At 38.5% G+C, this 14,496-nt stretch overlaps 1 protein-coding gene across 2 annotated transcripts in view; it reads left to right on the forward strand.

Annotated features, from left to right (window-relative positions):
• NPEPPS (aminopeptidase puromycin sensitive) overlaps nucleotides 1–14,496 on the forward strand; it is a 102,556-nt gene that overhangs the window by 74,359 nt on the left and 13,701 nt on the right. For both annotated transcript variants that reach the window (XM_026669808.2, XM_026669809.2), the window contains 3 exons: nucleotides 9,544–9,683; nucleotides 12,463–12,597; nucleotides 14,232–14,451. In XM_026669808.2, the coding sequence (XP_026525593.1) occupies nucleotides 9,544–9,683; nucleotides 12,463–12,597; nucleotides 14,232–14,451 (495 nt within the window). The remainder of the gene's footprint in view (nucleotides 1–9,543; nucleotides 9,684–12,462; nucleotides 12,598–14,231; nucleotides 14,452–14,496) is intronic.

The following is a 14,496-nucleotide window of genomic DNA, read 5'->3' on the forward strand; positions in this document are numbered from 1 at the left end:
TTTTAGCACCAGCTAACAGAGCTTGCCATTCCGGTGCCTCTTCTTTAGGTGTAGGGCAAGGGGTTATTAGGTCATGCTTCATTCGACTTTGAGATGATGGTACTGTCGTGGGTCCTCTCTTGATCTCTTGATGTGGTGCTGAAGATGTCATAGGATATTCACATAAGGATGACAGCATCTCCATCTCTAATGGGGCCTCTAGTGGCCCCTGTGTATCTTGGCTTCTGTTTTCCATGATCTCATATTCATGCAATCCCTTGCCCTCTGGGAGAGAAGTAAGAGGCTCAGTTATTGGGGAGACCAGATCTATAAGCGGCTCAGCAGTGTCCATTGTGACCAAGGATTTCTTTAAATTTTCTAACTTGAATAATATGTTGTTTTATTCTTTTCTTGGGAGAATGCCAAAAGCATTAAAGAGGCCAGTTTCTGTTCTGTTAAATACATCTTCACCGACCAAGGCTGGCTGACTCTCACTTTCTCTCTCTCTCTTTCCCAAAGTTGAGAATGCAGAAGAGACAGCAGCCGTGGGAGCTCGCATGTTAACAATTAAGAGTTTAATCTTTTTCTCTCAGAAAACTCTGATGGGAAAGATTTGAAAGGAGGCTAAATGTGCCTTCATCTTAAATAGCATCAGTGGTATGGTAGGCTGCTTGAAAGACAGGGGTATCCCAGAGGTGGTATTCAGCAGATTCTGACCAGTTCTGGAGAACCGATAGCAGAAATTTTGAGTAGTTCGGAGAACTGGCAAATATCACCTTTGACTGGAGATTTTACAATATCCTTCCCTTGCCGCGCCCGCCAAGCATGTTAACAATTAAGGGTTTAACCTTTAAGGGTCCACAGAACCAGTAGTACAATTTTTTGAATCCCACCACTGGAATATCCGCTTCCAGTTTGGGACCTAAGGAAGCTACTCCACAGTACAGAGATCAATCTGCCCCCGATGGCAGTGAAGAAGCTGGCTTAGGGAATTTAGTATAGCACTCTTGGTATTCCAGCATCCATAATTAAGTCTGTTCATATGGATTCTAAAAGCAATCTGTTGTGTTTGCAGTGAGTGATGTGATTGAAGGGGAGATGTTTTCCTGGCTTCCAATGAAACTTCTCTATTAATACCTCCTCCTTTTGTTGCCTTGTCTGGAGAAGGACAATTTTTCTGAGGGGGCTGCCACTTTTTAACAGGTTTTTTAACTGTTTCCCTGGGTCTTTACTCGTTTTCGTTTTCCTTATCATGAATATGGGATTTATTCAGGTCTGCTGTAAGAACTTTGGTGGGGGTATCTGTAGCCTGATGTTGTGCTTGCAGAAAGACAGCGATATCTTTTCTCAATGTCTCTACATTGTGTTGGGTGGTTATTAGTTGTTCAAATATTAAGACAACTGTTTGCATTGTGAGAAGACATTGCTTTGCTACAAACTCTGTTGTATTCTCCCACAGTAAGCTCTCCACATTCTGAATTAGTTTGTTATTAACCTTTTTATCCTTTATCATAGTCTCCATATCAGTGGTGGCTGGCCTAGTTGTTTGTAAAAAAAATCTGGCTGTCATTTTGCTCCTCCCCCACTAGATCGGGAAAGTCTAGTATCTGCTATTTTGTCAGACCTCTTTGCAGGTCCCGTTCTAACCTCTCAAGATTGTTGGAAATGGAGTGGGGCGGGGGGGTTAGTTTTACTTACATATTTCTTGTCAGCAAAGTGCTCCTCAATTCTTGGTTGTTTTGCAGTCTTCACTGGTGGGAGATATCCTGGGTTGCTGCCATGGTGCTTCTTTCTTTTCCCCATGCCTTATTAGTCCCCAGCAAAACAAAAACTTTTGTCTGTGGTCTACACTGTTATCTTTTCCGAAAAATATTATTTAAATAAAAAGGATCCAATGAGAGTACTAAAAGTTGATAAAATAAAATAAAACCAAGAGCAAAAAATACACCCCTTTTTTGGCACATCACTAGAGGATTGGGGAAATCCCCCCCCCTACCCACAACTAATCAGGTACTGATTCATGCCTGGGAAGAATATTTTAGAGAGCTATATACAGACCCCGACTATATAACTAAGGAGAGCCAAATTAGTATGGACCAAACTCTTTACTGGCCCCCGGTTACACCAGGAGAGATATCCCGGTTGATCTGAGCCCTCAAGGTAATAAAGCAACAGGTGCTGATAATGTCCTGCCAGAAATAATCAAAAAGAAAGCCAGTTGGTGGGCTCCACTTTTAGCATCTCTGTTTACATTTATAGATAAAACAGGCCATATGCCAAGAGATTGGGAATTGGCAATTATCATACCAATTTATAAAAATGGTAATAGAAATGATCCAGGCAATTATAGACCTATTAGTCTTCTGAGTGTTATTAGTAAATTGTATGCCAAACACCTCGACACTTCAGGATTGGCTAATTTCCAGGGGCATAATCAAAGATGAACAAGCTGGTTTTAGAGAAAGAAGATCAATGGTGGATCATATCTTGGTACTTAACTATCTGGCTCAAAAATATATAAATTAAAAAAATCCTCTCTCTTCGGAGAAATTAAAACACACTGCTATTGATAAACACCTCCTTTTTGTCATACAAGAATTATATGCTAATTCCACCTTGAAAGTAAGGTGTAATCTTCAAGGGACTTTAACCAGCCCAGTAAGGGTACAAAAAGGGGTACGGCAGGGTTGCATCCTGTCCCCCTCCATTTTTAACTTCTATATCAACCCCCTGATTGATCTCTTACAGAACCTTGATTTACATCCTCCTAGCACAGTGTAAAATTCCGATTCTCCTATATGCCAACGATCCTGCTATAATTTCACAAACTTCCACAGGACTGACGAGAGCAATTTCAGCAGTGGTTCCCAAACTTTTTCAGTCCACCGCCCCCTTGGTGCTACAAACTCATCCTCAGTGCCCCCCACCCAGGGGTGGGATTCAAATTTCTGTGGGTGTGGCCTAATTTGAGGGTATGGCTTGCTGGACACGTGACTGGGTGGGTGTGGCTTGCTGGTCACATGACTGGGTAGGTGTGGTTTGGTGATCATGGGTGGACGTGGCCAGGTGACTGGCAAACAAGTGGTCCTCACTTGATGGCCGGTTGTTTAGCAAGTGTTCTAATTTATGACTGGCCTCCCCAGAGCTACTTGACCTGTTTTTGGAGTTTTGACAGCCATGCACACACATACACACACAAGGAGGGAGGAGAAAGATAATGAGATATCTATTCTAGTCCAATCACCTGCTCCAGCAGAGTTAGAAGGGAGTGTGTGTGTGTTCTCCTTGTAATTTACCAGTACATTTTGGTTTTGCCTTCTTCAGAATTGGCACTGTAATACATTGGGGAAAAGTAATTTTTAGGGTGGAGATCTGGTCCAATGGATCCTGTTTAAAGCCTCAACAAAATATGAGAGCTTCCTGATAGTCTTGACCATGTTTCGTCCACAAAACCTTTAATAGAAGCCAAAGATGTTTCAATGTGCTGGCAAAGATGTTTCAATGTGCCTTTGTCTAAACTAGGCCTCATTTCAATCTGATGCATCAGGGGTCTGTTTCCCTCTCTTTCCCTCTCTCTCTCTCTCTCCCTCCCTCCCTCCCTCCCTCTCTCTCCCTCTCTCTCTCTTATTTCCTCTCCCTCCCAGACTGGCTTTGCTCTACTTTCCTGATGTGCCTGAGGGGCTGGCACTTCAAACATGGATGGATGGATGGATGGATGGATGGATGGATGGATGGATGGATGGATGGATGGACGGACAGAGTGAGACAGAGAGAGACAGGTAGGTAGATAGGTAGGCAGGCAGACCTTTTGGATGAATGTATGGATAGGTAGGTAGATAGATTGGTAGGTAGGTAGGTAGATAGATAGATAGATGATAGATAGATAGATAGATAGATAGATAGATAGATAGATAGATAGATAGATAGATAGATAGATAGATGATAGATAGATAGATCTATATTGGTAGATAGGTAGGTAGGTAGAAAGGCAGGCAGATAGGTAGGTAGGCAGGATGGCAGGCAGGCAGACAGACCTTTTGGATGGATGGATGGATGGATGGACGGACGGATGGATGGATGGACAGACAGACAGACAGAATTTGACAGCAGCGGCACTTTGGGAAAGTAGAGCAAAGCCAGAGTGGGAATTGAAGTCCACACAAGTTTCCAAGGTTGACAAATATGAATATATCAACCCAGCCATTCTGGTTAGAGTTTAGCATGCTGTTTGATTCCAGCTTAGTCAATAAACCATGGCTAAGATCTTCCTGCTCCTTAATGCAGCTGCCCCTTTGCCCTTCTCCAGCCCCCTGCCCCAGTTCTTTCTTTGGCATCCAGTTTTGCAATGCCAACCTCCCTGGAGCAGCGATGCGGCCGACTTGACCCTATTTGCTTTGACCCAAGGTCCACTTCCATCGGGCCAAGCAAGGGGAGGTGCTCTGCACATGCTCAGAGACTCCCAACTTAGGGGAAGCACATCTTTACGTTCCACCCAGGAGGAGGAAGGCATGCGGAAGCAGCCCAGAGCAGTGGAGGCGGAGGGAATGATCGCTTGGAAAGTAAGCAAGCAAGCGCAGGTCTCAGAAGAACCGGGCTGCAGAGGGAGGCTAGGTTCTAGGTCCGGGCCGGCCATGTAGAGCCGAACCGAGCCGAGCCACGCGCCTTGGAGAGCCTCAGCTGCACGCACCCGCATTCTGCACGCAAGCCTGGCTGGCTGGAGAGGTGCAGGCCAGGCGGGCGCTGCGCATTCCCTTGTTCTCCAGGGAAGGGGGCCCTAACACCGGACCATCTACCCCTTCCACTGCACGCCTTGGGAGGGTTTTGCTTTCGGGCCTTCTGGTGCGCCTCCGCCGCTTCCACCGGAGAGGGCAGCTTGCAAGCTAAAGCACCCCATTTCCACCACCTCCCACCTCTCCCCCTCCCCCCAGGCTTGGCAAGTCTCGCTGCGCGCAGGTTCCACATTCGAGGCGCTGGCTGCGGAGCAGTGAAACAGTCAATGGGGTGAGCCTGCAGAGCTGGTGCCTCAAATGCCCCCTGCTGCCTCTTAGCGCCCCCTGCCGCCCCCTTGCCTCTTAGCACCCCCCTAAGGCATCCCACCGCCCCCCAGGGGGCGGTACCGCCCACTTTGGGAACCTCTGAATTACAGCAACACTTGAATATTGCAGACAGAATAATCTGGTCCTTAACTTTGATAAATCAAAAGTTTTAGTTTTTGCTAAAAGACCTAGACAATACTCCTGGAAAATAGAAGGACATAGTTTAGAACAGGTTAGAACATTTAGATACCTTGGGGTGGTTTTCCACTCACAAGGGACATGGAAGGCACACCTGGATCACACATTGCAAGCAGCTTATAAGTCCTCAAATGCAATTAAACATTTTTTAACACCGGTGGAGGGCAATTAGTACCTGCAGCCTTAAAACTTTTTGAGGCCAAAACATTGGCAGAAATTCTATATGGGGCACAAACAGGAACCCTTGCAAAGAAAGACTTGCTAGAACCTATACAAACCAAATTCCTGTGAGCCATCTTAGCTGCATCCAAAGGAACTCCAAATGGCCAGTTAAGAATCGAGACATGCCTCAAATTCAGGTAAGAGCCTGGAAGATGATGATCATTCATTGGCTAAAAATGCATTTCTTTCCAGAGGGACTGACCCCACTAGTGCTGACTGATAATTACCCCTCCCCCTGGAAACAGGCGATAGACCACAAGCTAGGCTCCATCAGTATTCTTAATGTCCCTAGGCTTTGACCAAGCAAAGCAAGTAGTAATACAATGAAGACATAAAGTTCCAAGAACTAAATAGGTTGTCTTACCACATTAGGGACAGAATCAAACGGAGTGTGGGAATCTGCAAGACATCTAAATGATCTGATCTTCCCAAAAAAAAGAATAGCTTGCTTTCTTTCAGAACCAGATTTAATATTCTCCCCTCAATCAGGACAGGTATAAGAAAACACCAATATATGTAGTAAAGGAGAAGTCGAAGATATCTCGCATGTTTTATTGTACTGTGAGTTATACAGAGTTTATAGGTTAGTGTACATTCTCCCCTTACTAGAGATTGCCAGGGAGGGCAGACAATTTTTATGTAGGCTTTTTCCTCCAAGACTCAAACCCGGCTATTGCTCATGCAGTAGCAATATTCTGTGTTGCTGCAATGTCTGCAAGAAAAAAAATTGGTTACAGAATTATAGCTGTCAATTTGTGCCAATTTTGGAGATATAACAATATTTGGAAAATGATATTTACACACATACTTATTGGCTGCCCACTCATACAAACCAGGGAGTGACCCAAACTGAGAACATGTATTTTCTTAACAGGGATGTTATTATCCACTATTAATGTACTGTAATGTGTCAGTACTATTTTTTAATATATTGTAAATAGTGATATCTATTGCTGGTCTAAGACAGTAATAAAGTTATATATTCTTCTATTCTTGTTCTGTCAATATATTTTTAAAAAAATCCTCCTAGTGTTTTCCTGCAAATACAATGTTTGCTTTTTTTCTGATCAACTGAGTGTTGATCCACTGGTTAGAATAGGAATTGACTGACTGGCGTTTCACTAAACCTTATGTCATGGTCTGAAAGAGAATGACTGTCCCAAAGTTCAAATTGCCAGCTTTCATGTCTAAGGTGGGACTAGATTTTGCAATATCCTGATTTCTAGCTTGGAGCCTTAATTACCAGACCAAACTGGGTCTCACTCAGTACAGTTAAATGAAAGGATAATTTTGTGAATACTTCATTAATCAGACTATTGATTGGATCATCACTGCTCTCTAGAAGTAGCGATTACTATTTTATTGTATTCAAAGACCAAATTACAAAAGTTAAAGCAAATGTTATCTGAGAATACAAGAAAATATCATTAATTAGAATGATAGAAAATATCATTAAATTACCCACTTTTGTTGTCAGGTCAGAAGATAGCCAGTATTTAACAGTTGCTTAAGTGATCTCAGGATACTTAATTTTTTTTAAGGAAAATTTCTTTGGACAATGCCCAGGCAATCTAATTATTAGAGGTTAGATTAGTTGGAAGGCAATTCCTAGTAAATCTTCAGAAAGATACGTTCTGAGATTCCAGTTTCATCAGAGGCACAGAAGCATCATCTCTGCAAAATGTGTCTGATTGTACAGTATTTAACATCCATGACTGCAGAGGGAAAGGCATTAAACTGTGCTCTAGAGCAGAGGTCTCCAACCTTGGCAACTTTAAGACTTGTGGACTTCAACTCCCAGAATTCTCCAGCCAGCTGGCTGGAGAATTCTGGGAGTTGAAGTCCACAAGTCTTAAAGTTGCCAAGGTTGGAGACCTCTGCTCTAGAGAAGGTCCTTTAATATGAAGAAATTGGTTTTTGGATATGCTGTTAAGTCAGTGTTGACTCCTGACAACTGGCAGGCTAGTCCCTGCAGTTTTCTTGACAAGATTTCAGAAATTGCCTGCTTATTAGAGTTGAGAGAGAATAATTGGTCCAAGGTCATCCAACTGGCTTTGTGCATAAGGCAATATTAGAATCACAGTTTCTACAGTTTATGATTGTATTATTAATTTTATGGTTTGTAATTGCCTTGATTGATTATAAAATTGATACAGACATTAGTAAAAAAAAAAAATAGTAAAAAAATATTTTCAACACAGCAGAATTTAGAAGCCATGTGATGAAAAACTGAATGTGATTTGAAGAGCTAAAGTTCATAATATTTATACAGAGCTTCATATTTAACAATATTTTAATTTTAAATACATGTTTAAAAGACAGTGAACTATATGTTCCTCAAATAGCAGACAAACAACTCCCTATATTATTATACAATTTACTATTGCTACCTGTTATACAATTTATTATTCTTTAAATATACTACAAAATGGTTCCTAAACTTCTAAAGATAGTTTTGAAATGGAGAACATTTGGTAGAATACAGAATCTTAATTAAGGAACACAATTTGTTAAAAGCATATTTTCTATTTGAATTCTGCAAAAGTGTATTAGAACAAGGATCCTCAACCCTGGACTGCGGCCCATGGGGAACCAGGCCGGACGATCACCTGTCTTGTCACTCCCCCCTGCCACTACTGCCAATCTGCAGAGCCAGAAAGGTTGAGGACACCTGTATTAGACTATCTGTCCATAAGCAAAAACACATGTAGCATATGTAGCAAGGCAACCTCAAACATATAAGCAAGTATGGATTTTATTAAAAACCCACACTTGAATACTGTTAAATATTATTAATTTGAAGCAGTTTGCTTTGGTAGAATGAACCTGAAAAAGTGATGTGAGACCCTAATCACCAATTACAGAATGCAGTCATAGCACCTATAGGCGTTCCAGTCAAAGGTGTTACTTAATCTAAGAAGATGATTACTTTTTCACACTGGTGCATTGCTTGCTAGATCGCTTTGTTTATGTAATAATAAATTAAACAAGAATCAAACCTGGGTATGTTCTTGTTTATTCAGGTTCCTTAGCCTATCAGTAGGATTTATATAAAACTCCTGTTACATTCATTGACAAGTTATGCAAAAAGTCAAAAAATCTAAAAGGTATGAATACTTCTTGATTGTACACAAACAGCTAGTAAATATTAAGTGGATGTACCTCACCTCACAATCAGGGGTCTGTGAGTTCAATCCTAGGTACCAGCAGATATTTCTCTCTCTGGGCCGCAGTGCGTAATTATCTGCTGTGAATTCCACGTAGGTGTCTGGAAGGACATCTGGCCAATAAATACTTGAGCGCTGCTCAGTCGCCCTGACTCTACCCCAATGCAAAGGATTACAGGGTCATTTTTTTTAAAAAAACATAGTCATAGAATACTGTACCTGCAGTTGAGAAAAAGATATTGAAAGCAAATTACTTAAAATAACTTGTATAAAAAAGTTGAAACATAGGCTTATTATTAAAGCAGAAAATGAAGAAACAAACCAGTCATTTGCCAATTTACAATAGAGCTGGATTTTAATTACTATTTTGATTTTAAAAATAGTAGCTTTTGCTTAGAGTTTGATTTGAAGGTAATTCATTCAACCATTTTTTTAAAGGGGCATTTATTTGAAAAGAAAAATCAACATATGGAATATTTTGTTAGCAATACTGATAGTACCTGCTGTGTTATATGGAGGTACTTTTTCTTTGTCCCAGTTGTGAATTCAACTGAAATAGGAGACATCCCTAAATTATTAAATTTCATTGTTAATCTACAAGTGGTTTTTTTTTTTGTTTTTACTTACCTATGTTCATTTAAATAACAATTTTTATTTACATGTGACTATCTGAGTCACCCTAGTTTCATGAGACCAAGAAAGCAAATTCAGTGTAAGCATTCTTTGCATAAAATGTAAGTTGTTAGCGTATCAGTTGTTTCAGGGAAAATATAAACGGTGTTTTTGCAGACTGATTGGATTTCTACTCTATAAATATGCTGAGTGACAACAAATGGGATTTTACTTCTTATTCTATAAATCATCAAATATGTTTCTGGGGATTGGACAGTGAACCGCACCATGCCTTGTTCTGTCAGGTGTCCTTCTCTTCTTTTATATAGGGGAAGATTGCCCTTTGTGGATGATTCCCATTACCATTTGTACAAGTGACGACCCAACCCATGCCAAAATGCAAGTATTAATGGACAAACCTGAATTAACTTTAGTTTTGAAAGATGTGAAGCCAGAACAGTGGATTAAGGTGAGTAATAATAAAAAAGAGATTCCTCCCTAAGTATATTTCTGATTCTCCAACTTATTTTATTCTTCCTAGTTAGTATCCTGATTAATCAGAAGAAAAGAGAACAGTTGCATTTTTCCCCAGAGTTGACCTGTTCTCTTAATATAATGCCACTAATAATCCATATAGAAGGACACTGAGACTGTTTCTTTCATGTTCAGTTTATGCTTTTAGTGTAAGCTTCCCATGTGAATTTATTTTGTTTATTATTAAATGTTCAAATGTTCCCGTGATCTTGGAAAAAAACTACTGTAACATTGTAGCTGTTATCAGTATTGGAAAATATACCTAATGATCATGCATAATGCATAAGATTTTTGACTTGGTGATCCAGTTCATTGTTTAACAGCTTTTCAATAGAAATGACCTTTATAACAAATAGTTAATTGTGTGCATTTCCTTTTTGTCCTCTCTAAGTTCTTAGATTTCTTGCTTTATTTCTTGCTTTATTGCTGAGCTTCTTTTAGTACTGTAAAGTTCTCTAGGAATCTGATATTGAGTCATAATTATCTTGTCATAATTTTTCCAGGTATTATTGATAATCTAAACAATTATCTATAACTTCCCTCTCTTCCAATATTTGTTTTATAGGTGTAGATTTTTCAGTGGCTGTTGTTTTGTTAGTATTGATCTAGAGTTTTGTAAAAATTATTTCATTCTACTATATACAGTAATATAGTATATACTATATATACAATAATAGTAGTTCTGTATTCTAGTACTATTGTTTTCTTTGATATGCTACATTAAGCAATCCAGTATCCTTCACTTGACTAAAATGATATAGGTCTAGAAGATCTCTGTTAGTGTCCACATCACTTTAATTGCATAAGAGATGTTATCATTACTTCCTTTACCAAAGATAGAAAATTCTTGATACATTTACATAATAAATAAGACGACGTTGGTCATAGCATTGCTGAACGAAATGTCAATTGATATCAAATTTGGGAGACTCTAGTTGTGCATCTGACCATTACTGTTCCTTTCTTTTACCAGATGAGGTTACAAATAATTCTGGGACGGTTATAAAGAGAACATATATCAGTATTGTCCAGTGACTTCACGTGATAATGTCCCAGGTTTAGGTTCAAGGCTCAGTTTTTCCCAGATCATTTACATTAAAATGCAGATAAATTTAAATCAGATAAATCATAGTCTAATTCACTTGTAAGTTTATCAGACAAAATAAACACAAAAGTTATGTAATATACAATAAAATTTAAATAGCCAATATTAGCAGCTATCTATAATTGCAAACTATGTAGAGAATCAATAAAAGATAAGCCAGAAACTGTGGCCTAAAAGTTAATAGGTTATAAACAAGATTCAGTTAAAAATGAATAATTAAGTACAAATAAATATCTTCTTCATTTTAAACAAAAATGAGGCCACATATGAAAATTGTATTGCATTTTGGGTTCGAAGTGTCCCCTGAATTTTAAGGAATAGCCAAGAAATTTTAAAAAGAATAGCTTGGACTTAATTTTATAGGATATACATCATTTTTCCATAATTGTTGTCAATAATCAATAATATTATTATTCAGTCAGTGACCAGCAAAACTTAAAACAGAACAAAACAAGCAAAACCAAAGTGAAATAAATAAAGTACTAGCAGCTAGCAAATTAAACCACAACATAGAATTAATTCCTCTTAAGATATTAATACAGTTATTTTTCCAGGTGATAAATCTAAAACTAACAGGTATAAAATAAAAGTATATGTCCCTACAGTTAATAGTTAATATGTATCAAGCCAAGTATTTTAAAATAAAGGTAAATATATCTTTGTCTTGCTTTCATGCAGCAACGTAAAATTTAGTTACTGCTCATCTCAAAAGAGAAGATTCATGTAAATTTTATCTGGTTTCCATGTCTCTAACAACAGTGAGCCAACTGGAAAATTGTCAACTTCGTAATTAAATAACTTTTATTTTGCTTTTGTCCTTGCTGAAACAACCCTTCCTTTTCTGAAGCCGGTGATAACATATTTTACAAATAGTCCTTGACTTTTGACCAGTTGTTTAATGATTATAACAACCTTGAGTAACAGGGTACTCACAGGCCATACAGCACTTCTGGCCATCGTAAAATGTAATACTGCAACCATGCATTTATGACTGGTTGACAGCCATCTCCATGATCATGTGATTTCCATTTGCAGTCTTCTCTGTCTGTTTTCCCCAGAAAGTCACTTGGAAAGCTGGCAGGAAAGCTTGCAAGTGGAGGAGAGAGAAGGAAGCCAAAATACTTTGGCAGGCTGTAGGAACAGAGCAGAAATCTTTAGGATTTCTCCTCCATATAAACCTTTTTGGATTTTCCTTCTGTTGAAAAAATTCCCCTCGTACGGGGAAGTGAGAGGAAATCTTTTGGCAGGCAGAGATGTTAAAGAGCAAAAGAAATGCCTGCTGGGAGGATTTCAACTCTGCATGGAGCTGAAATCCTTCAGCAGGCAGCTCTTTCATTCTATCCTCTTAATGACTTAGGACATCACTTAACAACCACAATCAGGAATTGCTGCTGTTGAGCAAATTGGTCACGTGAACAACTCACTTAATTATCATGTCACTCACTGAACAAGATTTCAGTTTCAATTATGGTCATAAATTGATGGCTACCTTTATATTTTTGTTAGAGATTATTAAAATTTACTATGTTGTTCTGTTCTCTATATTTTGGTTTAATGTAGTGTGTTTTCTCTCCAGTTGCTAACTGAATCTCACTTCCAATGTTTTCAGGCAAATCTGGGAACAGTGGGATTTTATCGGACACAGTACAGTCCTGAGATACTGGAGGGTTTACTTCCAGCTATCCGTGATCTCTCCTTACTCCCTGTGGACAGGCTAGGGCTGCAGAATGATCTTTTTTCTTTGGTAAGTGGATATCTCTTTCCTTTTTTCTCTTTTCCTTTTTTTCTCTTGTCTCCTTTTTCTTTCTCCTTCAAGAATCATATTACATTTGAAGGCACAATATATTTTGAATTATTGAACTTCATATATTTTTGGTAATAAAACTCTGCAGTCCTAGTCTTAAACTTTTAACTATTGTGCTGTTTTCTAATAAATTGCTTCTGACTTCATGTCAATAGCTTTAAATATGAAATACACTGAAGCATGAATAAATGACATATATGAAGTACCAGATGGAAATCCAAACACCCCTGAAAAGTATTCTGCAAGCTGAGTAAAACTTTTTATTTAAAGTACTCTGAAAGGTTGATTCCTGCTATTTCTATTATTTTTCATTATTAGATTTTGGAAGCAATCTTCTGATATTTCAAAGAAATATCTGGGATTTTGTAACTATCAATTATTGTGCTAGCAGCATTTTATTTTTAAGAACAAGTATGGAATTCCCCATCAAGTGCTAAACTATGCCCTTGTTGAGTGTGGAATATACAGAATCTTGTCACCATTTTATATTCCACACAACCCATGCTGTGTTGTTTTTAGAGATGTTTTCAGAATCAGGATATTAAATAGAATGACTTCCACAATTTTCCTTTTCGTTTCATACCACCTCAATAAACCAGAGTAGATTGATTTCAGGGTTGTTAATTTCAAGGCAAAATTTATTTGGCTGCTTCCTTAGAGATGATAGCTATTCTTCAAATGTTTATGCTTTAAGATTGATAACAATAAAATATAATGTAAAGCTGAAGTCATAGTGACTTGTGAATGATTTGGCGACACACATTCATTGAATGGAGAATACCAGTCAATCAATTTGAACTTGTCAATCATTAAAATGACTTGAATTGCTTTCAAGTTCATGAGGAAAACTATTATCAATTGCTGACACCCATAAATACACTACAGGTAATCCTTGATTTACAACCAACTGTTTAATTTGAAATTATGATAGACTTTTAAAAAGCTTTTTACAAAAACTAGTCCTCCCCCTGTGGTCTTGTGATTGCATTTTGGGCACTTGGCAACCAAGTCACATTACTATTAGAGGCACATTTACGATCACAATAATGTGATTTGTGATTTATTTTTTTTGCCAATTTTCAGCTAAAACACCATTGGATATGCTGTTATGTTATGACCATGTGGTTCTGTTAAACATCATGTGATTCACTTAACAAATGTGGAGACTCGCTTGTAAAAATAGTGGTAAAATCGAGTCCAACCATGTGGTGAGTTGACTTATGACTACAACACTTAAAGCTGACATTCCAGGGTCCATTGTGGTCGTAAGTTGAGAACTATACATAGCTGTAAATGATTGGCAGCTAAAATTTTCAGAATTGTAAATTCTTTCCCCTAGTTTACCCTCCCTGTGTTTTTGAAAAAATAGAAATAGCAAGATTCTTCTGTTGTTGTTTACTACTTTCATGTATGGCTCAGATTGATAAGACGTTTCTGGCTCTATTGATAGCCTACCTCTAGATATACTCTAAATGACTCTTTATAATTTACAGCAAGAACCCAAGTGTTCTTTAGTAAGATCAATTTTTTTTTTTTTGGTTTGGAGTATAACTTACTTGTTTTTCTTCTCTCAGGCCAGAGCTGGAATTATTAGCACTGTAGAGGTTCTAAAAGTCATGGAAGCTTTTGTGAATGAGCCCAACTATACTGTGTGGAGCGACCTAAGCTGTAACCTGGGGATTCTCTCAACTCTCTTGTCCCACACAGACTTCTATGAAGAGATTCAGGCATTCATCCGTGATATCTTTTCACCAATAGGAGAAAAACTGGGCTGGGACCCCAGACCTGGTGAAGGTATGAAGATTTATGAATACTTTGATCTTTCAGTATTTTAGTTTT

Source organism: Notechis scutatus, chromosome Z, assembly GCF_049901735.1.
Source record: "Notechis scutatus isolate UNSWTSFEM ecotype Mainland chromosome Z, rNotScu1.2, whole genome shotgun sequence".
In the NCBI taxonomy this organism is placed as follows: domain Eukaryota; kingdom Metazoa; phylum Chordata; class Lepidosauria; order Squamata; family Elapidae; genus Notechis; species Notechis scutatus.